The 24,262-nt window shown below is 33.2% G+C and overlaps 3 protein-coding genes and 1 long non-coding RNA gene across 4 annotated transcripts in view; 2 read left to right on the top strand and 2 right to left on the bottom strand.

Moving 5' to 3' along the window:
- Window positions 1-7,737, top strand: part of LOC125069917 (nucleolar protein 58) — a 59,978-nt gene extending 52,241 nt beyond the window's left edge. The window contains exons 3-8 of the mRNA XM_047679534.1: window positions 1,615-1,677; window positions 4,069-4,266; window positions 4,497-4,623; window positions 5,331-5,524; window positions 6,168-6,319; window positions 6,414-7,737. Of these exons, the coding sequence (XP_047535490.1) occupies window positions 1,615-1,677; window positions 4,069-4,266; window positions 4,497-4,623; window positions 5,331-5,524; window positions 6,168-6,319; window positions 6,414-6,885 (1,206 nt within the window). The 3' untranslated portion in view covers window positions 6,886-7,737. The remainder of the gene's footprint in view (window positions 1-1,614; window positions 1,678-4,068; window positions 4,267-4,496; window positions 4,624-5,330; window positions 5,525-6,167; window positions 6,320-6,413) is intronic.
- A 1,125-nt stretch (window positions 7,738-8,862) lies between these two features.
- Window positions 8,863-10,272, bottom strand: LOC125069792 (NADH dehydrogenase [ubiquinone] 1 beta subcomplex subunit 5, mitochondrial). The gene is made up of 3 exons (XM_047679368.1): window positions 10,086-10,272; window positions 9,790-10,000; window positions 8,863-9,240 (listed from the first exon to the last, which is right to left on the bottom strand). The coding sequence occupies exons 1-3, from the start codon at window positions 10,238-10,240 to the stop codon at window positions 9,034-9,036; spliced, it is 573 nt and encodes a 190-aa protein (XP_047535324.1). The 5' UTR covers window positions 10,241-10,272; the 3' UTR covers window positions 8,863-9,033.
- A 591-nt stretch (window positions 10,273-10,863) lies between these two features.
- LOC125069667 lies at window positions 10,864-11,356 on the bottom strand. Its single transcript, XR_007119848.1, has 2 exons — window positions 11,305-11,356; window positions 10,864-11,195 (listed from the first exon to the last, which is right to left on the bottom strand). It is a non-coding gene; the product is annotated as an uncharacterized LOC125069667 (long non-coding RNA).
- Window positions 11,090-24,261, top strand: LOC125069665 (brefeldin A-inhibited guanine nucleotide-exchange protein 3). The gene is made up of 24 exons (XM_047679186.1): window positions 11,090-11,223; window positions 12,059-12,189; window positions 12,598-12,717; window positions 13,327-13,504; window positions 13,759-13,888; window positions 13,980-14,159; window positions 14,423-14,521; window positions 14,863-15,090; window positions 15,270-15,506; window positions 15,696-15,748; window positions 15,826-15,997; window positions 16,176-16,290; window positions 16,528-16,695; window positions 16,810-16,981; window positions 17,216-17,339; window positions 18,058-18,235; window positions 18,417-18,558; window positions 18,973-19,183; window positions 19,412-19,505; window positions 19,951-20,103; window positions 20,494-20,703; window positions 20,978-21,151; window positions 21,272-23,872; window positions 23,965-24,261. The coding sequence occupies exons 1-24, from the start codon at window positions 11,139-11,141 to the stop codon at window positions 24,175-24,177; spliced, it is 6,168 nt and encodes a 2,055-aa protein (XP_047535142.1). The 5' UTR covers window positions 11,090-11,138; the 3' UTR covers window positions 24,178-24,261.
- The last annotated feature ends 1 nt before the right edge of the window (window position 24,262 follows it).

A 24,262-nucleotide genomic window follows, 5' to 3' on the forward strand; every position in this document is an offset into this window, starting at 1 on the left:
GCTCATGTTTGTTTAACTCTGTACGTACAAATAATTTGCAATTAAATCTAAATAAATATTTAATTTTTTGTTTGCATTTAATTCTAGTGAAATATTTGAATAACATAACAAAAGCTATTACAATATAGGTTCTTATAAAATTAATATTACTCTATGTTTTTGTTATGTTTTCCATTTTTTATAGCTTATTATAAAATATTTCTTTGATTCTAATTATACCTACATTCCATCGCATGTGGCAATTCATCGGGTACTCTTATGATATTATAAATAACTTGTAAAATAAAATACATACTCGTAAAACAAACATTAATGGATCCATTTTTTGCACGACTCATGACGCGAAGCATTAGAGAATTTCGAGCGAAATATTTTTTTCGACTGTTATAAGTAATTATTCTTATTATTATGTAAAAATTAAATGGAGATCAAATTTTAAAATATATATTTTGAGCCATACTCAATTAAGTCAACATTTTCTTAATGATATAGTTTCGTATATATATTATTTTATTTTGATATTTGCCAATAAGTAGAATTGTTTTTATTTTTTATTCAAAAGCACTGTGAGGCGTTCACTTCTGAGTTATCCATTTTTTTTTTTTTTATTTGCTATTTAAGTAAAATAATTGAAGATGCATAGGTTTTATTAATGTTTTTAATAAAAGTCAGCGAACTGTGAAGTGTTTCTTAATCTTATGAAAGACTGGACTTAAAACAACAACATCAATTAATTTACCACAACTAGATTAAACAACCTTGAATTTGAGTGTACAAATATTAACTATACTATAAATTAAAATACAATCTAATACTTTTTCGATGATAGTGATAACTGCTATCATGAAACCTAGTAAAAATGGAACAGTGTTGCCAAAAAATTAACAGATAGTCATTAAAAGGTAAAGGTCTCAATCGCTTTTAGTTGACTTCTGATAGTTTCCCTTTACCCCTGAACATTACCCATACCATACTACAAAAAATACATTGTTACACGAACAAGTTACGAACATAATAAAAAAAAAACATAAAATCCAATTACTACTATCCTCGTCATAATACATTTAACATCGTGACGAAACAATATTCACAATATCTTTATATTTGAATTAATAAGCTCATATACTCATATACTTACCGTGTCTTAGAACCCTTGTCTAAAACGCTTAGGTTCTGCATTAACTCATCTAAATTATATTAAAAGGATATACCGCAGCGCTGAATAATGTATCGTAGCCATTTAAGCTTCGTGAGGCTTTCTCTAATGAGACCGTAATAAGTGGAGCCAAGGATTTGTTTTGTGAAGTATTTCCTATAAGCATATTACATTCGAAATAACAATCACTGCTAACTGCCTACTCTCTTTACCTTTGACATTGTATATCTATTCTCTCTTTGACGTAATACCAAAATAGGAAAAAGTTATTACTAAAAAAATATCTTATTACGTTACGTTAATAACCCAAATATTAGAATTGTACGTTTTAATTTTTATAGGTTTCAAATAAATGTATTGACATAATTATTATTAAACGTATTATTATCTCTACATTTTCGAAAAACATTTGAATGAAAAGCTAATAAATCTAATTCCCGATTATTTTTATGTTTCAGGACAAATTGCTCAATAAATTAGAAGAAAATGAACCTGAACTCGCCACATCACCTGAGGAAGAAGTAAGTTTCACATTTAATTTTTTTAAACAAGTGTTAAGAGGGCAAGGTCGTTAGTATAGTCGATTCCAATGGCAGGAGGAGTAGGATAGACATTTTTGACCTTTACCCTTCATATATGTATACTACTAGACAAGCTGTTCAAAACTAAAATTGTTTTACAGTGACGTTGTCAGTGAACAAGCCCAGACTATTGCGCAGATGTGGCACAATAGTTTTTATCTTTTTCAGATTGTCTATGAGATATCGAATAATTAAATTCGTCCTTTTTGTAAAAATGTTAGTATTTAATAGTATTTGCTAAAGTAATGTTATTTTTTATCTTTTTGGCTATTGATTTTAAGTATGTTCTAGTAAATTAATGTAAACAAAGTCCACATGTAAATGATAATGCCTTTTTATGACCCACTAAACAAAAAATGTCCGAATTTATTAAGAATACAAATAAATTGCTCCTTTCGGCCGCTCGCATTCGACTAAATGAGTTGTGGTCAATTGATCGTATCTTATTGCATAAAATCTCAGTACCGAACAGCGCGCGTAGTAGTAGGTACACATACAGGCCAATGTTCTTGACCTTGAATTGACCTGACATCATTGCTCAAAATCTAAAATAATCAGTAATAAATTATGAATATATACCCTATAAGATACTATGCCTAGGCACTATGCCTGCAACTTCGTCAGCACAGAATTAGTTAATACCGATGTAATCGGTCAATAAATAAATTATAACTGCAGAAAACATTTAGCTTAACAGCTTTCTATAAAGTATGATTGTTGTTTTCCCATCCTTTGCTTGTACGGGAAGATTTTGTGGGCTGGAACCTCGTGAGCACGCCACGTACAGTCCATGGGAAAAACAGTTTTTCTCTAAATGTACACCATTATGTACAATACTTTTAGTATTTGTCCTTGAGCTTACCGTCACCGCCACAGTATGTCTAAAATCACCACGTAAAAGTACCACGTTTTCCCCCTTAATATTTTGGTTGCTCTTGATATTATTATAGTGCGATCTTGTGCATCGTTTGTCCTTTTGTGGGACATCGTACATTCATCCCAAATCAACAGCTTACATTTAATTGTTCGAATTCGAATGTTACATAACAACATTCGAACACGCTCACTGATTTTAGTAAAGTTACAAACAGGCATTTTATTATGAGGAAAGTTTAATGGTAGTTTAACTACTAAATATTTTCCAGTAATAGTTATCACTTGAACTTTTGTTAGGGCCTCGTTGTTAGTTACATTTAGATTATGTTCTTGTAATTCGTGCAATACATCTTCCGACGGGTCATTTTTGTGCTTTTGCTATAATTATTCAGCAAGTCTACATGTTCCTCTTACTAAAGCGAAGAACTCTCTCATTTTGGCTACTGATCTACATTGCGCAGTCTATTTCACTGTTACATGCCAATGATTCTCATTCTCCAATAGGTAATCTTTTGTCTCACACGCCTCGCAAAAAAATATATTTTGATGTTGAAAGAAGTTGTTCTTCACATATGGTGGAAAAGCATTCTTAAACAAAAACCTAAAATATATTACTAACATAGATTGCGGTAATTAATCCTTAAGCATCTCCATTTGACACCAGGCTATTTCTGAACTGGAGCTCATACAAATTTCCAAACCCATTTTCACTCGTTTAAAAGATAATTTCCGTGATAAAAACTCAAACTGAAACTATTTCCATACCAAATTACATCTTAATCAGTTCAACGGTTTAAGTGTGAAGAGGTAAGACAGAGTTACTTTCGCATTTAAAATGTTAGTATAGATTCATTAAAAATTCTTAAACAAATGGCGTTTCGTCGACAAAGTTGTTTTCGAAACTTTGGAAGTAAAATTAAAATGGTATTAATTTGATATTTAAAACAAGAACTGTTTGTAGTGTAATATAGCAGACTTGTTACCAAATCGCATAGAATATGTAAATCTAAGGTTTGTTTGTCTTTAGTCCTCCTCCCATTGGAATATCATATTTGTTAATGTATGAAACTTGGACATGACATCGTAAATATAAACTGTTGCCAAGGACTATGTCTGTAATACACATTACATATAACATCTATCATATTTAATTTTATTTTGATACTTATATAATAAGAAATGTTGAATATTCTTTTTACTATATAATTATTTTAAAATCCTACAAGATACCCTAAAATGTTTCTCTCTAAATATATTAACATTAAAGAAAGAAAATGTCATGGTATACATATTCAGAAGACTGAATTCCTTGTAAGCTATTTACCCTATTTCGATGAAATTTGTTATATTTGATGGTTTGAATTGGTATCTATAGCTTGTTGTTACTAACTAATACAATTTAATCTTATTGACTGTTGAACAGTTATTTAAAATACATTGATATATTTATTCCAGTGTGTAATATGCGTGAATGCAAAAGCGACGATGCAAACGTCGCCATGCGGGCATCGTGTGGTGTGTCGGCGATGTTTCGTAAAGACCATCCAGATGGCTGTGAGCCAAAGGCTGTTACCACTTCGCTGTGTTATCTGCCGAGCCAAGATCCTGCGACTGAGACAGGCGCCTCGACTTGTTACTAGTAAAAGTTGGCAGGTGAGATTGCATCTTTATCAAAACAAAATAATATTTTACTTCAAGAATCAAATTAGTGAATAACGATAGTTTAAAAATTGTAACTACTTAAGGCTAAAGTTAATTTAAATTTTTTCCTTAAAAAACTTATCCGAAAATTATTGTCAAATGTAATCTAAAAGATATAAGCTAAGTATTTACTGGTATAATTTCATAATATATTATATTATATTATATTATATCTACTATAGGTATCAACCGGTAGTGGAAAATCATGGGGAGTGCCAGGGTCAGTTTCGTCATATTCAGTAGGCGCCCGCTCGGTGCCTGCCTCCGCCTCGCTGTACTCTGTCACTAGTGGTGAATCTTCACTATCAGGTAAGGAGACAATAAAGCTAAAGGAGGTAAAGATACTTAAGATCAGGCGGAACAGCATATACATTTCTATTTTAAACATTCTCTACTAATAACTATTCCTTTTAAAACAAGATTAACCAACTTTGTCGGTAATACAAAAGTAAAGTAACGCCTCTTAATGTTACACTGCTGGACTAAGGCGTCCTCTTCCTTTTGAGAAGATGGCTAGGAGCTTACTCACCAAAATCCAATAATTTAATTTGAATTAAACATATGCAGGTTTCCTTGCAATGTTTTCCTTCAGCGCTGAGCAAGAGATAAATTATAAATATAAATTAAGCACATGGACATTCAGTAGTACTTGCCCGAGCTTAAACTTACAATCACACGTTCTAACCACTGATCCACCTCAGCACGACTTAGCTCGGCTGTAGGTAGAGGAAAATCTAAATAACAAAGTATTGCTTAAATAATGTTTACCTGGTGGTGGTGCTTGTCGCAAGCCCAGCTGGGTAGCTACCACCCATTCATTAAATATTCTACCAATAAATAGTAGTGCTTAGTATCATTATGTTCCGAATTGAGTATGTTAGTATAACTACAAGCACAAAGGATATACCATTTCAGTTGTTGTGGTGACCCCCTATCGCCTACCGATGGCGCATATGCGAAGCCGCCTACTTTTTTTAAATAAAAAAATAAATTATAATAAGTATTCCTGTTAACAGGAGTGTCTTCCGTATCTTCAAATAGTGGAGGCAATGTCAGCACAGCTGGATGTTCCACAAAGCTATGTGGCGGTGCCAAATGTGGCGGAGCGTGTCTCGGAGCTGTACCTCGTGTTCCAGCTGCATCAGCTCCGCCTCGACCTCGACAACCAGCTTCAAATTCCCTTCGACGATCGCAACATCATAGCATGAAGGTGATGCTAAGAAACATTTTATTTTATCGAGACGTACAAATATATATTTAATCAAAATGCACACAGGTCACATAACCTGTTCTTACGCTGTATGTTTGTTGGGAAGTAACTGACTTGGTATAACGTTAGACAAAAAATATATTTTTGTGTTATTGTAAAATGCCCTTTTATACTCAAACATTTTCGCGTGAGCTTTCAGAAAAATCAGCATTGTATACTGACTTCTAAATTGTCACAATTAAAGTAATTTTTATCTTAATAGCTCTTAGTTGTTTGGCACGATAACGCCGCAAAGAGGCAAATATGTACAACTCAAATTTCGTAGAATTTTGAATTGAGCTAAAAAACGCCAGGCGCGCCATGAATGTCTATAGTCAGAATTGGATCAATCTTTAAATAATTATTACCTTGCTTGATCTGTTGAGTGAATGAAATAATTACGTTCGAATCAAACATTTTTTTCCAAGCACATAATATTATATATTTTCTAACTTTTCTTTTCTAGACTATTTCTGACATTATCAATACGTAGGTACGCTTATAACGAATATCCTATAATACCTCATTAGTTTAATTTTTATTTTTTACCAAAACTAAAATTTTAAATGAATATTTAATAAAATAAACAATTAATTTCAACCAGGCTCGTCTGCAAGATTATCAAATGCATAGTTATACTGGCGGTCCTGCTGGAGAACCGTCTGGCAGACTGCCGCCTATTCGAGAATTTCAAAGAGAATTCCGAGAGGGCCGCAGAGAAAGTGCAGCTGCTGCATCTGCATCAACTAGAATTAGGTAGTTATAATCATTACTTGATGTTTAAAAAAAGTCTAATATAAATTCGGTATTAAATATTAATTCATGGATATATTTGAATTTGCATTTGCAGATGTGCCCAAAAAATTGTTACACAATTAGAAACATCTCCACAGAAGAATAAGCAACACTTCTTCAGACCTCTTAAACCGACGAACAAAGATGACCCACCAAAATCAAGAGATCACAGTAAAGAGACTGATAAGAAAAAAGAAAACCCCAAAGCGAAACCTAAGAAAGAGGAGAAGAAAAAGAAAGATGTCGACGAAAATACAAAACAAGGTGATAAAAATAAGAAGGATGAAAGCAATGACAACAAAAAAAATGAAAATTCAGAAAGAAAGAAAGAGGAGAAACTTAGGCTTAAAGCAGAGAAAGAAGCCAAAAAAGAAGCTAAATTACAGGCTAAGGAAGAAGAAAGACAAGCTAAACTACTTGCCAAAGAAGAAGAACGACAAGCGAAATTATTGGCAAAGGAAGAAAAGAAGAAAGCCAAAAAAGAGGCGAAAATGGCAGCACAAGCCGAAAAGGAAAAAAGTAAATAATATAAATACGGAATACCATTCAAATTTTTACATCGTAGAAACTTTTAGCCGTCTTTAGGTACTAGATTCGAAAGTCGTTATTGTCGGAGGAGGATAAAATTTTATGAGTATTGTAAATTAAATAAATAAACTACTGTAATAACTTAGCATGACTTAATTTGTATTTTTTACAGTTCGTTGATTTTTTTCCTTTTTTTATTGTTTTATACGATAAGACAATATTGAATCAAATACATACATAGATATTATATAAATAGTATTAGATTTAGACTGTGATTATGTTATGTAGCTCATTGATTTTATTTCCTCAAAGTATTCACCAATAAAATATAACTCGATGTTAAATATAGTTTTAAACAAATGTTATGAAAAGCAATTTAAATAAATAGTTATTGGGTCTAGTTGGAACTCTACAAACTGCGAAGACTGAACGAACGAGATAATGAAATCATATCGTTTTGTAACTTGTGAAACAACGTGTTGTAGTTAAGAGCTTTGTGCATGATTGTATTGCCAAAGAATTTATTTATAAGAGATCATTTTATGATCCGACCCATTTCAATACTTCATTATTAATTTCATAATAAATATTAGATATGCTAGATATTATTTTAATGAATTTTGGCTTTCCGCAGTTTATCTGCAACAACTACAGGTAGTTTAACCCTAGACTAGGGAAAACCAATGTTAAGTTATTTTTTAGTATTTCTCTGCTTCTATTCAAGACAAGAAGGTATATTTATAAATAAATTAATGTAGAGTCATATCAAGTTGATTTAGCATGAAACTATGTAAGTGTTAAGATTTCTTTTATAAGATTTCCATGTCGAAATCTATTGTCAATCGTTAGAAATTTCCTGTAAAATAAATAACAATGTTACCTAAATAAGACTTTTAATTTATATATATAATCTCCACTCTATATGAAATGGTTATACAGACTTGATTGATCTTATAATTTTAGTTTTTTGCTTATTTTTCTACGTTGAATTTCTAGAAGGAATCTTTATTAATTTAAAGCGTGATATACAACCAGATCAGATTGAACTTATATCCTAACTAATATTGTGAATGCGAAACTGATTTTACACGTTTTTTACGTTTTAATTATTCAATCGAAAAATATATAAACCAACATGCTGCCAAGAACGACTATTTAAGAAAATAATTAAACAGTACCTTTTAAACTCTCTGAGGATCAAATCTGATTGTCGGCCCGAGCGGTACTGTGACGACGATAATTTCCTCAATACCCTTCTTGTCTCAATACAAATTAATATTATTGTTTTTTAAGTAGCTGTAGTATTATAATGATTTGATTGATCTGTAGATCTATAATGAATGATTGCCGTAGTTGAGTTTGAAAGCTAGAAATGTCAACACTAATATTAGGTTTTCAGTTAGTTTTTAGTCTTCATAAAATTAAAAATGTACTAAAAATTATTGAACAAAGTCAACAAGAGATAGACACATTCTTATACTTTTTTATGCTCTCGGTGGCCAACGAGCAGGAGACTCACCTGATGAAAAGTGACCACCCATGGACATCTGCTACATTGGGGGGGCTTGCTTAACCCTAGTATTATATTATCCGTCATAAATGTATTCATTTCTTATTCTTTCCTTTCTTTTAACACATATTTTTTTACAAATAACGATAATTTTATCAAAAGTTAACAAGCATATGAATATGTTTACATTTTAAATTCAATACTTGAACTTAATACAATGCAGATACAATATTACTTACTACATGGCAAGCAAGCATGGAAAGCATAATCTATTATTTATTATAACCAGTGGCAAATTTATCCCATGCTTAGGTTGATTTCTGCCCCATTGAACTATGAATGCAGAAATAGTTATTATAAACATTTGGTCACATTACTCTGCTTGTAATAATCAGTAAGGACATTATTATTATATTTAAGAGATTTTTTAGTGAGACTTTACTAATATTGATTAAAAAAACTAACATATTTTCAAACCATTTATTGAAACAATAAGTTTACAAAGAAAGCACTGATTTTAAATCATAATATCAAGTAATTCAATAAACTAAATTCAAAAGTTATGCTTATCTACTTCAAATATGTTACTATACAATTGATTACTAAACGGATTATAATTTCAAATAACAAAATCGACTTAATCCTTTACATCGTCTCCGATACGCTCGTACATCTCATCACCAGTTTGCTTATTGATTCTGTGATACTTATTGACCATGGGTCGGTAATAATATGCTTGGTAATCATGCCTCTCAGCCATTTTTTTGTGAACTTCCTTTTCCAGGGCTCTCAATTTTGCTTTTTGAGCTTCCTCATCGATGTAATGCATAAACTTCTCATATTCCTTAAACACAACAAACATACTTTTTAATAATAAGTTATATTTGATGCACTAGTTATTTAAAATATTTCATATATTTCATGTATATAATGGGGTAATTATACAACCGGGTATAAATGGTCAAATCGAAATTTGCTCAATAGCAAAGCAATTTAAGGACAAAAACAAACAAACCAGATTCTCACATCTAATTTTGATAAAAACTAAAACTGCTATATCTGCTTAACAAAGAATCAATATTACTTGAATGAATTGAACCCGTTTAGTTAATACTATTCCATAGTAAAAATCAAATTCAGGGATTTAATAGCATATGGAAAATTTAAGGAAAATGTTGAATTGAAATGTAATATGTCTTTTATTCATACATTACCCGTACCTCAACAACATGAAAACTAAAAACTTAAACTTAATTGATATATGAAAATTAATTTTAAATATATACATATTTTAATAACAATATAAATAATAAAATATTTAAATTTCATATTTAAAATTACTTGACTCGGTCAATGGGGTAAATCACATTTTAAATCTTAAAAAAATAAATACCTGTTGAGGATTATTATGAATATAACGAGCAATGAATCTTGTTATTGGGTGTCGGTGGTATTCCCAATGTTTAGGTTCATAACCTTCGGGAATTGGAGTCAGCTGAGCGGGGCCAATAAAGACATTTGTATAGAAAATAATGGCTCCCACAGGAATCAGGCCAACCATAAGATAGTAGTGTAACATATCCTTGAATTTGTGATATTGCCATCTGAAATATTAAATAAATGTAATTATTAACATATGAAAATAAAATGTGTAAAATTGGTTAGGTAATCACTACTACTGTCATATACCTTGATGGCTGCAATGCCATAGTTTTATGGCCATGTCCGGCATTTAAGGTTTTTCCTACGGAGAAATTAACATTTTGAATAACAAATGGTGTTTTAATATTATTTTTAAAAAGGCTTGTGCCGAAAGATCGGCCTAAACCACTCCAGGACACCATTTTTATTATGAAGAAACTGACAGTGACAATGACAGCTGACGATTTTAATTGATAGACAGCTTATTCCGAACGTTCTAAAACAATTAACACAAAAATGTGCTTTTTGTATTTATTAATTATGAACAATAATTTCGTAAATATGGAATGTTTTATATAGTCAATACTTAATAGTTAAGTTAGCTAGATATTAATAAACTGTTGATTGCTCATTCACATATAATTTTCTTTTTTTATACCTTTTATTTGTGCCGAGAAGGCACAGATTATTTCGCCAATGTCACATATATAAAAAAGAGAGTAATAAAAAAACCCAAAAGAAAGTTATACGTATACTTTCATGTATAAAAAAAATTGTCATAGCTCACATGTAAGGATTTATTGAAGTTAATTTTAAAATAAAACTATATACTAATATATTTGCACTTAATTGTAAATATGTATATAAAATAATGTATAAATAAATTGCAATACCACTGCGTTGTACGATTAGTATTAGCATAATACTTTGTCTACTACCCTATTAATACCTAATTATAATATTACATAATGGCAACAAATATTTTATGGAAGAAATAAGAGCGTATTATTATTATAATAATGAGTAAAAATAAAAGGAATAGAAATTAAATTATTTTACCACCTGTTGATGTTACAATAAAGAGCTTAAAAAGAAAACACATCCAAAGTATTGATTTTCGCATTGAGCATGCTCCGCGGCGCGAGTCGACTGATAAGCGAAACACCCACTCGTCAACTTATAGAATACGCAATTACTAAAATCCAGAACTTCTCTTCATCGTAGATCTTGTTCTTGACTCAGTATATGTCTATAAATAATTCCCGTTTTATTTAAAATCGCATAGGAAGTGAATAAAAATGTTTTGTTATCACGGTTGACATGGAAGAACTCCTCCAGGATATCTTCAGAGAAGCTACTGGGCCGAAGTTAATCTCTCTGAAAAAATCATGTCAGGATGCGTTAGGTAAATTAATTCCATTATTTCACAAAATATAGTTAAAGGGCAAAGTTAAATCAAAGGATAATAAAAAAACATAATATTTACCAAAAGAATACTATTTGCTTCATCCGCTCATCCTCCATATTGAAGTAAGACGTCATATATTGAAACAATGATGTCACAAATATTACAATATAAAAAGCTTTGATTATAATCATCCTATTATTAAATTGTCATTTGAGTAGGTATTTAAGTTTAAATGTTCTTAATTTCAAAATTTAAGATTTTCATTTGTTTAACCAGATCCCTTTTTACCAGAGTTTTAATTAAAATTTGTGTTAGAATAGAGAACCATATTATTATTATTATCTATACTGTATGTATTAACGCTTTATCCGTGTATGTGGGCTAAGTATTGAGTAATTTATTTGTTGTGAAAGTAAATTACGAATACGATTAGTAAGTTTACGATTCTTGTCTTTCGGTTACTGGTAGTAGCAAATTTATAAGACTGCAGACCATATCCCGTGGTACAGGGTTCGAATCAATGGTTGGCTAATAAAAGAGGATATTTACGTAATTAATTTTTAAAAAGCAATATAGATTTAGGAGTTTGACAGCATTTACACTTATGTGTCTCGGTAAGTGCGTACAGCCATTGGACGTACCTACAGCAGATTCAATTTCGTCTCAAGTCTTTCCTTGAGTCATCAATCGAAAATCGATCTGAGAGTCAGAAAATAGAGAAAGTATGTATTTGAGCCCTCTCTTGTGCACTATAATATACTTGAGATTTGCTGCAGGGTGCGAATTTAGATCAGGAAAACATTATTATGATTGAGGACTACTTGGTTCACAGAAGTGCTATGTATGCAAGAAAGCAGCCGGCGGGCGTCGTACGAGCTGCGGCGCGCGTGCCTGCTGCCGCTGCAGATCGCGCTAGAGACCAAGCGCCCCCGCCTAGTCGCATTCGCTCTCCAGGGCTTTCATGTATGTCATTAAAATTACGAAATTTAAAGTTCATATAAATTACCTAAGCATATTATGCAAACCTACATGGTTTTGCTTACTTCATATATCAAATGTAATCTTTTCTCACTATTTATAACATGTATATTAATTTCTTGTGCACGTGTAGGTACAATATTTTAGCCATTTTAGAAAAATAAGAAATTAAATCATTTAACATGCTACCCGGAGGGGACTTTTGACGCCGAGCTCAAGATTAATTATTATAAACACAAATTATACATGTCAAAACTAAGCGATACTTACCCGGACTTGATGACTCATAATCGGATTAAATCCACTCGTTTTATTCTCTGGAACATCTTAATAAAAATCCAGAATGAACGAGCATCGCAGATATTGATATTGACAATAATTACCTTTTGATAGAAAATACTGCGTGATGATCGTTTCCACCGCGGTATTGAGCCGGAAGATGATTCGCTATGGATGCCATCCCAGCTGTTATGTGCCACCACATCAGTTATGTATCATCTACCAGATACGCAGGTAAGGGAACGTTGATTCTTTCAAGTGCTTTTTAGTTCATTGATGTAATGTCAGTTAATATCACTAACATTGTTATATCCGAGTGTTTTTTTGTTAATATTTAGGAAATTTTATAAGGTAAATCTTCCGATGCAGATTATTTTTACGAAGAAGACTATCGTTTATCATGTTATTGTCAAAAACTATATACAGACGTTTATTTAATCGATATATCATGTTCTCATGTCAATTTGACGTTTTTTTTTCAACAAAATCGTTTGATGCACTCAAAAGAATCGCCAGTCATTTTATCCGACTTCAAGAAAAGAAGAAGAGGTTTTTAACATTTCGGCTTTCGGATTTCTTCTGTTTGTAAATTGGTTACAATGGTATATTGTGATAGCGTAATTTATTAAAAAAAAAAAAAAACATTTTGAAAATATTATATTTCAAAGTCAGAATAAAATTGAATAAATAGAATAAAATTAAGATTAAGTTATGCACAAAATTAAATAAGCTTGAGTAATTCATCATGACCTTCATTGTTATTATTTTATTTAAAAAAAAAGTTTAGCTATGAATACTCAATGGTCAATGAAATTGATCCTACAACAGTAGTCCTCTGGTCAGGTGCAAATATTCCGCATGTACCTGTCGATGGCACTGTCTCCAAGACGCACACTCAACGGGCGGCTGTGCGTGTGGGCGTGCGGGCGCTGCGGCGAGGCAGCGGGCGCGGCGCCGCACGTGGCCGCCGCTGCTCGAGCCGCCGCCGCGCAGATGTTGAGAGCATATTGCGCTCAATTGGGTAAGAATTGCCGATAAGTTAAAAATTACCGTTATAAAACATTATCCAGATACTCAACTATTATTATAGTTGCAAACACCATCAAGTATAACTGACATAAAAAATATTATGAATTTTAATTTATAATTCGCTTAAAAAGATATTGAGCACGTTTGTCGAAGATGCAAAAAAAATAACGCTGTTTTGAATACAAAAAGTTCCTATAAAGTTTATAAATTGATAATGAAATTCGCGGAACGTTTGGAACTTTTCAGATGAAGAATGTCAAGAGCTGCTTACAGAAGGGTCACCACTCGGAAGAAACCACATCGTTGCAGTGGGATGTTATAGCGAAGTGATCCCGGTCATACAATATTTATGCAGCAGGCTGGCAGAGACTCAGCTGTGAGCTCCCTATAAAAACCGTTTATTGATTTAACTAGGAACATATAACTGATTTTCATGACCGTGTAATTGTTCTTTTAATTTGTTTCAGAATTCCAAAACAAAATCCACTAGCATTGTTCTTCTTGGATTGTTTGCTTACTCTGATGTCGAGTCTTTCTGCGCGAGTGAGTGGTAACTCGCATTTTACGACATTTCTGTGGCAAAAGTTTTGTCCATCTCTCATATCCTTCTTGGGTACACCGAGAGTCGACAAGAATATAAAATCAAGGTAACATCACGATTGTAAATATTTTATATATATTTTAGCATCAACTCTAGTATATAAGCTAAAGTTTCAGTAAAGTAAAATACGTTAGTCCGGCCGTAATACCAATTTTTGTGAAGTTCTAAAAACATGATAATCGAAAACGTTTTGGTTTGATCATTGTAAGCAGACACTTTCTAAGTACCACAAATTACTGAAAAATAGGGCAGTAATATAATCATGATTTTTTCTGCTACTATCTACATCATGCGTATATTTGATGGCAGGGAACACGATGGTCACTTAGTTGATGACTCTGGCAGAGGATCTGGAGCATTAGTTTGTGCTCCCAGCTTCAATAGCAAGCAAGCAAAAGCTATCTACAGGTACAGTTTTAAAGTTCTAACAAATAATCTAAGCAATATCGAAACAAGGCGATCAAAATGCTACACACAACATCATAAAGGTATAGAGATACTGAGATAGAGAATACTATTCCAACTCGTTACGTAGGTTGCAAATAATATTATGACAAGGCTTTACACTGTTCAATAAAAAAATGAACAAATTACATCCGATAAGCAAAAACAATCATCTAAACTTTCTTGCAACCACCATCCATGACTCTAACATTTTTGCTTTAGCGTATCCTTATGTCTTTTTTCAAAAAAGTTTTTTATTACCGTTATTGTTAGAGCAACTCTCAGTAAGTTAATAATTTCTGCAGCATCGCCAATCAATTGGTTCGTCTGGTGGGCTCAACATCAAACTTACGACCGGTGCTTGAGGCATTGTACCACAGAATGCTGCTATACCCGCCCGTACAACACCGCGTAGAACCTTTGCGCAGTGTTCGTGAAATGCTTCAGAATCCAAAGAGATTGTGCCAATTAGTACTCATGAAGAGAGCTGATCATCCTGAACGTCATAGCGACGATATGGCTATTATAAGGCTGTAAGTTTTAAAAATTACCTTTATATCTAAAATAACTAAATAAGAATAATTGGTAAATAGTATATTCCTATTTGCACAAAACTTCCTATAAAAAAGTAACATCAATCGTTTCAATTACATCAATGAATTCTAAAATATCAAAACATTTTAAACTCCGCTATTAATAAAATTGTGTGCAGAATTATGGATGGCATAGAAGAATGTGGCCGAAGTGGTAATCCAGAAGTGGTAGCCGCAGCCGTGGAATGCGTATTCTCACTCCTCGATGCATTAGAAAAACTCTGCTCCGGTTCTGTGGAGTACCTGACAGCAGATACAACTACTCTTATACTAAATCACTGGCCCAAGCTACAGGATGCTGATTATACAGGACCTTTAACTTATCAGACGTTGGCAAGACTGCCGAGTCCATATCGGTAAGTATTATTTTTCTATTGATGTGTATTTCAAGTATAAGTTTATTTTTTATAACAGATAATTTAATTGCTTAATAAAGTAATGAGATACGGTAAATCATTTTAATTATTATTCTGCAACTTGTGCGTGTTGTGTCCGTTCATCCCTATGGCGAACAGGTTATTTAACGCCATGCCCAATTGTTTCAGTGATGTCGTTGCTGTACTACAAAGTAATGAATCTAAGGATCACGACTCTTCTGGTAATTAATTTTAATTACGAATTGCTACTAGTCACACATTTATTTTATTAATCATTCTAAAATTGTATTCACTCTAGACACATCTGGGCCAGAGAATATCAGCTCCGGAAGTGAAGCGGAAGCGGATTCAGACGCTGACAATGTGTTTTTACCGTCAAGAGCGAATAACCCTTCTTCGCCGAAAAACGCACAAAAAGAAACTTTTATTGATAAAACTAAAACCATACCAAAAACATTGAATCTTGGGAGGTATTTTTAAGACACATATAAAATTATATAATCACTAGAGTTAATGTCAATGAAATCTAATTAAAATATTGATCCATACGTCTATACGTTGCAAAGATGTTTTCCTAAAACGAATATTTAAAATTTAATAGACAAAGTTATCGTTTGAGATTACAAATAAACTGAAATATATTTCCAGGTGTACAATAACGGAATGCAATGTGGATCTAGAAAGACATAACGCAAGACAATTTGTCAAGACTTTGCAGAACTCTCTTTTACCTAAACTGATCAATCTTAGGACATGTATTGAGGTAAGAATCATCATAATTATCTAAATATTTCTTCTTAGTCACATTAAGCTAAAAAGCTTAAAAGTTTGACTGAGCAGGACACAAGCATTAAATCTTTACTTTTTTCAAGACGAAACTGTCTCGGAAGCAACATTTAGCTTATATTTCGGAGAGCCCTGGATATTGTCATATTTCAATTTGATTAAACTTTTTTTTTATCTGCTGGTATCATTATTTTATTTGTTTTTGTAAACAAAGGTGGACGAAGCAATGCAAGACTTTGCCTCGAAATGCTGCCAACACAATGCCTCCCAACCTCCTGCTACAGTCTGCATCATGAATGCAGATGGCGTTTATTTGGCCACTTACGCTGCTCTCCTTCTTACACTGAAACAACGACGCACAAGATACTATAGTGACAACAACGTAAGTAATCGCCTGTAATTCTATATACCTTGCACGTATTTTCAATTCAAACCTTTAACTTCTGTGAGTTATAACATTACCCTAACATATAAATCACAATGTTTCTAACTTTAGAAAATTCAAGTGCCTCTAACAGAAGACGAGTTCGTTGATGAAGTTCAGGGAAGTGGGGTATTGGTGTATTTATCAGCGACATGGCTGCGTGAATTGTACCAGCAAGTTCTGGCAACGGATCTATTAAAGGATGTGCCTACAGCTGAGCATCCACTTATACATTTACTATCAGGTACACAAAATAATATTCTTACATAGATTCATACCGGTATGTTTTTAATGTATCTTAGTTAGAACTTTCAGTGACTAATGACTAAAAAAGGTAAAAGCTTTTTCAATATAAAAAAATCAACTCTCGTTACATTCGTTTTACTGGCCATCGACCATGTACATATGATTGTATTGCTACCATTTATATTTTTATGTTATGTTTGGTATTAGTACTCTATTTATGTTTTTCCAACAGATTTGGGAGGTTTAGACCAGAATCCAGTTATGTCCGACTGGCAGAAGCTTAAAGAAGTTTCCATGATTTACAACAATGTAAACGATTCGCAAGAATATCGGGCTAGTTTGCGATGGTCTAGAAGGTATGATTTACTTTACTAATATAATAATATGTTTTTTCATTTTACCATTGTACTATGTTATTTTTGTTTTTTTTTTTCATTCAAAATGTCATATTTTTATCATTTTATAGAAACGTTTTTTTACTTGAGATAATAAATTGTAAAAAAGGATCGTTACTATATTTTTCAGGGAAATTTATATCTATAATATTAAATTTATTAAAATTTTCTTATACCCGATATTAGTCTTAATCATCATCATCATCCTCCTGCCCTTATCCCAATTTACTTGGGGTCGGCGCAGCATGTCTTCTTCTTCCATACTTCCCTATCTGACGTCATCTCACATGTTACATTATTTCCAGCCATATCATCTTCCACACAATCCATACATCTTTTCATTGGTCGTCCTTCCTCTATATCCATCCACGTTCATGCTCAACACCTTCCTCAGAATATCATGGTATGGGCATAACATGCTTATACCATGATAGCCGCCTTCCACATAACTTCTCGGCTATTGGTGCCACTTTCAAATTTCCTCTTATATACTCATTCTTTACTCTATCCATTCGCGTAAGACCACACATTCCTCTCAACATTCTCATCTCCGCTACATGCAGTTGTCTTTCATTAATTCCTTTTGAGGCCCAACACTCTGATCCATATAGGAAAGCAGGTCTGACCATGGTCTTATAAATCTTCCCCTTAAGTTTAAATTTATTTTTTATATTTTTAGAATCTTGACTTGCATTTGGGATTCTATGGTCACAGTTTTGAGCGGCCCACTGACTGGGTACAGGAATAAAAAACATAAGCTTCATGGAATAATAAAGACGAAAATCAATACTTTCGGTAAAAGGAAGCGTATTGCTTGGGAAGGTTTGACGATTCAGTGCTTAGAGGGACTGCATAAGGTAATTCATATGACAAATAAGTACAATAAAAATTAAAACGTTATAACAAACAAAATATGATATAAATAATATAAACCTATATATATACCACTTAAAGTTTCTTAGAAAATTGTAATTTACATCTTTGGTTTAATGGTGTTGATTGTGTTTAGTTGTTACTAACTGTTTACATTCATTTTAGGCCGCAAGAATAAGCACAACTCTAAGCCTTCAAAATCGTTGCAGCAGCATATTAGCACTTTTATCTAATTCAGCTATTTCCCAACCAGCTAATGGAAAGATTTTATCAACGCATGCTTTGTCACTCGATATTTTAATTTCAGGTAAGATTTATTCCTATAATATGGACATTTCATATTATTTTATTTATATATTTTTAATTTATCAAGTAGGTCAACTCAATAATCTTGTGGTATCATCTCGTATCAACGTTTAAAGCACCAAATAGTATTAACAATTGTTAGTTTATTTTAAAAATGGCTAGATAAAATTAAAATTGTATTGCTGGAAAAGCCTAAAAATAATGCCATCTTCACAATGTTTACCTCGTAAGTCGAATAAACACGCCCGACACCTTATTTCGATATTTCAAAATCTCCCGTTTGCTGTGATAAGAAATAACTTTTAAATATAAATAGAATTTCAAATGCTCATCGAGTCCTAATATAAACCAACGACCATAACTTTATTATTATTAACAATGTCCGTCATATCTTTAAACTATCTCAATATTTCAGGTGGCCTCGAACTGGGATCTAAAGCACCGGAATGTTGGGAGCATATATTCGCAGCTTGTCAGTACGTGTCAAGCTTCGAACATTCCTTGTTCGGTCAGCAAGGTAATAATGCAACGCCAATAGTTACGATGCAAACAGGAAGGAACAAGACTGTCTCCATACTACAGGCTGATGCAAAGATGACCTTGGATGGAAGAGACGACGAAACCTGGTAAGTACATCGCGTAAAAAAAAATACATAATTATAAATAATAAAACTGTAAAGTACAGCACTATGTAACTGTTGGCGTAAGTAATATTAACAAAAAGTTAACTTAAATAGTTTCTGAAGAAAACGGATTGTCGATGAAATACGTAAAACTAGATCCCAAAAGTTTGGTTATTGTTAAAATTATTATCACTGTGGTTTGTAAACGTTTGTTTATATTTTCTTTTTTAGCGTTGATATTTTCAACTTTTTACAACCGGTGCTCGAAAATAATTCAAACAACGATATGTCCGTGGCGAAGATTGTGGAAACTTGCCGACAAGAGGTAAAAAAATATATTTAACTAGTGTACTCAAATTATTTATTTAGTGTACTGTAAATATTACTATTCGAAAGTCAATTCAAACTCAAACTCTAATTTCTTTATTCTCTATTATATAGAAGCATTACACTTACTTATTGATAGTCAAATTAAACACTACCACCGGTTCAGAAAGGAAACACCCTGACCTGAGAAGAACCGGCGAAAGAAACTCAGCGGGTCCTTTTTTTTGTCAATCTAATTCAATAAATAACATCATAATACCTAAAATTTTTAAATTAACATGGTTATTTTTATCACTATCAGTATTTAAAACGGGATATTTACTAAATACTGTTAGTAATCATAATACATTTCAATCAATAACATCGTAATACTTTTTTTATGTCTCTTGTCAGCGTCCCTTATCTTGTGAATAGATGAATATTGTAATCACTACTTGTTTCAGGGCGGAAACGTGATCTCGGGCGCAGGCGCGGCGCGCGTGTGTTGCGCGCTGTCCGCGGCGGCCGACGCGCTGTTCACCCGCCTCGCCGCCACCACCACGCTGCCGGCGCTGCGGGCGGCGCTGCAGCGACTCGTGGCGCACAATCATAGACTGGTACGAAAGTAGTCTGGTGAATTAAATTACAATATGACAAAATTATGTCCCTATTAATTAAATTAGTGCAGATGTCTCCTCAAGTTATTTAAAATTTGCTTCGGTATGTTTCGTGATCGCTTTCAGGTTACTAAATTTTTAGGCAAAAGATAATTATTTGTTTCTATCTAGAGTTACAAGTCACTGTACTATAAATGTCATCAAAATTTTCAAAAATCTACAGGTCTAGCAAAGAAAAAGTAATTATATATCATCCCACGTACTCTTAGTAGCTGTTCTCCAATAAAATCATATCAGAGCAACTTGGTGAAATAATTTGCATGCCTCTTTTTCTAAAGCAGAGGCCTTAGCCCAGAATTGGTATATTTATAATATGTTACTTTACTTCAGCTGTTCTGTTCCTGGGAGACTGATGTGGCGAACAACAACGCAACTTGGTGGCGGCGAGGGCGAGCAGGTGCGGGGGCAGGCGCGGCGGGGGGCGAGGCGGCGCGCGCGCTCTGCCGCGCGGGGGACGTCGCGCTGCGCTGCCTGCGCGCCGCGAGGCCACTTGCGCACCGCATGGCTATATGGACGGTTGTAGGACCGCACTTTATGCAGGTACACTAAAGAGCGATGCGATTATTAAAGCAAACCCTTTTTTAAATATTTCTTTCACAATAAAAATATACTACTAATTGGCTAGAATCTTAACTAAAAATAGCTCCTTCTACCACAGCAAACACACTCATAAACTCCATAACTTAGACCATGTCGAGACATTTGCAAGCTATATTTTGACTAAAATTTGAATTATAAAATAAAATTATTTGTATTAGTTGATTTTATAAGTTATACGTTTTATCAAACCCCAATATTTTAATCTGCATTACAGGCGGCGTGCCACAAGGACATACAAATATCAAGTTTGGCTATACAATGTCTGCACGACTGTGCGACCGCCTTGCTTAATCAGCAAGTAGAACTTCCTCATTTCCATTTCAATGAAGCTTTGTTAAAACCTTTCGAAAATCTTCTCTGCCTGGAACTATGTGATGATGACATACAGGTACAGTACAATACCATACAGTAACAGTATTTTATGTTTTAAATATATAATTAATGCCCATTCAACTAAAATAAATAATAATAATAAAATTAATTAATAATTATATTGTATTCATTGTAGGAACAAATAATTTCATGCATCTGTGAATTCGTGGAAACGAATAGAATGGAGATTCGATCTGGTTGGCGTCCATTATTTAATACACTGCGAGCAGCGAACAACTCCAATCAATATTCAGCTATTCTTGAAATATTTAAAGTGTTCCTTAATACAGATAACACGTTAGTATTCGCAAATGCAGCACTGGACTGCATTCTGTGTCTTTTAAGTCATATAAAAGGACTTCATTACGAAGATACACAAAATAACGAAGCAAAGCCAAAAAAGGCCACAACTCCACAACAGCCAAAACCAAGCCTGAGCCTTAAGTTCTCCAAAAATAGTAAATTTATTCCTCTTAACGAAGAAAAATCTGAAAAAGTTATCGTGGATATGTGTAGAGAAGCGTTATATCACTTGGAAAATTGTGCTGATATTTTAACTATGATGTATAATATGCCAAAATGCCCCATTTTTAATACAGGTAACCGAATAAAAGGCGATCTGCCCTTATCTGTTGTGGATCCAATCATACCAAGTGGCTCGCTCGATGTAACCAAATACATTGTAAACGGAAATTTTGACGAGGAATTATTGTCGTACAAAAAGTTATCAACAAGTCTACCACCCTCGAATACAACAAATAATTGTTTATTAAAACTCGACAAACCCAGCAATATCCTTAAGGTTTGGTATGTTTTGATAGATGGTTTAATTTCGGCAACTGTCGTGTGTTCCAAGAAAAATCAACCAGCTGCTATGGAGACACTATTCAAATTATTAAAAAACATATCTGATGTTCCTGGAACTCATTTTGGTTTACATTGTATAAACCATTTACTATTACCAACTGTACAAAATTGGCTACGACAAATAGCAAACGTTAATACACACTGGGATAGTATAATGCCAAATTTCAAACAATGCTGTGGTATGACCACGGACACATTTGTCATATACTTACACCAGTTACAACAAATTAATATTGAAAGAGCTACTACTGACGAAAAGGGTGAAAGATTATTAACGGAACCAATCGAAAGCTCCGAGGCAACGTTTGCTTTAAAGCAAATCATGCTCATCTTAGTAGAATGTATTGCTCAGCCGCAAGAACCAATAGCAAGATTAGGAGCGTCATGTATACGACACATCATTTTGACTTCTGGACATCTTCTAACAGACAATCAGTGGGAAATAATTTGTACAAGCTTACATAGAGCTTGTAATGTTAGTTTGAGTCCACTTAAACAATTGACTTATGCTTTCAAAGAAAATTCTAACAGTTTTTATGGAGACTTGGCTATTGTAAAAGTTGCAGCCAGGCGAGATTGTTCTGTAAATGACAATGTTAGATTACATGCGATGGCGCAACAGGTGTTCTTGACTGATCAGCTAAGAGGCGACAGTCAAGTGAAACAAACATCTAAAAATTCTTCTCAAAACTTAATTGACGATCGAAGTTACATATTTCTTATTTACCTTCAAGAGTCCGCCAATTCTCTTAATCCTGACTTATTTACTGTTAGAATACCTAATAGAGGATTAGTCGTGGGATTGCTCGCACATCAAATATTGGTGCAAATTATCGCTACGGTTCTGATACAATCATCATCAGACGTCTTTCATGGAATCAACAGCATATTGTTAGAAAGTTTTAAGAGTGGAACAAATGTTTGTAATTACAAATTCTTTTTAAATAAGGATAATATCGACCTTCTACTCAGAAGTTTGGAATTGTCTTACACAAGAGCAATGCAATTCGATTCAAGACCGGGACTAAAATTTCTGGTCCAAAAAGTATCGAACTTAGATCACGCAGCTAACCTTTATAAACAAACGTCTTCGTCTTGGCTTATTAAAATTATAGCACTTACAGAAATATTTTTCAGCGGTGTATTGAAATTTAAAATGAAGTCCACAGATGTATCTATCGTATTGAATAATTACAAGACTACTTTAAATATGACTTTAGAGTACGATCAATTTGTCATGAAAATATTTGACTTGAAGGCTACTTGGGATTTGCTTTGTTGCAACTACGTAAAACACCTGATAAACATTACCGATTTTGATGATCTTGATCATCTCAAAGATAGAATCTCATGCAGTTCAGAAGAGTCCGATTCATCTTCTAATAACTATGATAACTTCTACTCTCACGAGCCAACAGACACAACTGATGAAACTCTTTCACAAGAACATCATAAGCTTACTTCGTCTGAGGATGTCGAAAAACCTAAGCCATTCACTTTTGCTGACTTCAAAGCTAATACAATCAATGATGAAGCCACTACTCCAACAATATTTACTAAAAATGATAAAAATACAGAAAATAATGAAAATACTCTTCTCTCTTTTAATGAATCTGAAACAAATATTCTAAAAGATAACTGTGAGCAAGCGAAGCAAAATCGTAAGTCACTAGATTACCCTCCAAGTGACAGTTGTCCAGTTGAAACTAAAAGACGAAGCGCATCTGAAAATAACGATGGCACCAGGAAAGTTAACATTACTATATGTGATGGACCCACATTCGAAAAAGCAAAAAGTATTGAGCCGTTAATTCCACCGCAACCGGTGCCACCTGAGATAGAACAACAGAGGACTCTGAGTATTAATAAGGTATGATAAAATTCATCTTGTCCTCCCGGTATTTGACATTTTATATCTATAAAAACTTCATTACTCATTAACATTATAATTATTTTTTTCAGGACATGGAAGTACAGAGGAATTGTTTCCAGAACATTTTAATGGCATATCTAGAATTGGTTCTGACGTTTCCTTTGGAGCGGTTTCAACTCATCTATCCTGTATTACAGACTGGATTTATGCAGCTAGCTAAAACAGTCACCGAACCGCAGCTTCTCGATAGAATCAACATATTTTTCGATAAAAAAGACTTAACTGAATTTAGATATAAGTAATTAATCAATTGTGATACTGTAAATGTCACATATAATATTATATTCCCAGATCAATAAGTGTTGTGCGTAAAATAAAACTACTATA

The sequence above is a fragment of the Vanessa atalanta genome, chromosome 16 (assembly GCF_905147765.1).
Source record: "Vanessa atalanta chromosome 16, ilVanAtal1.2, whole genome shotgun sequence".
Taxonomy (NCBI): domain Eukaryota; kingdom Metazoa; phylum Arthropoda; class Insecta; order Lepidoptera; family Nymphalidae; genus Vanessa; species Vanessa atalanta.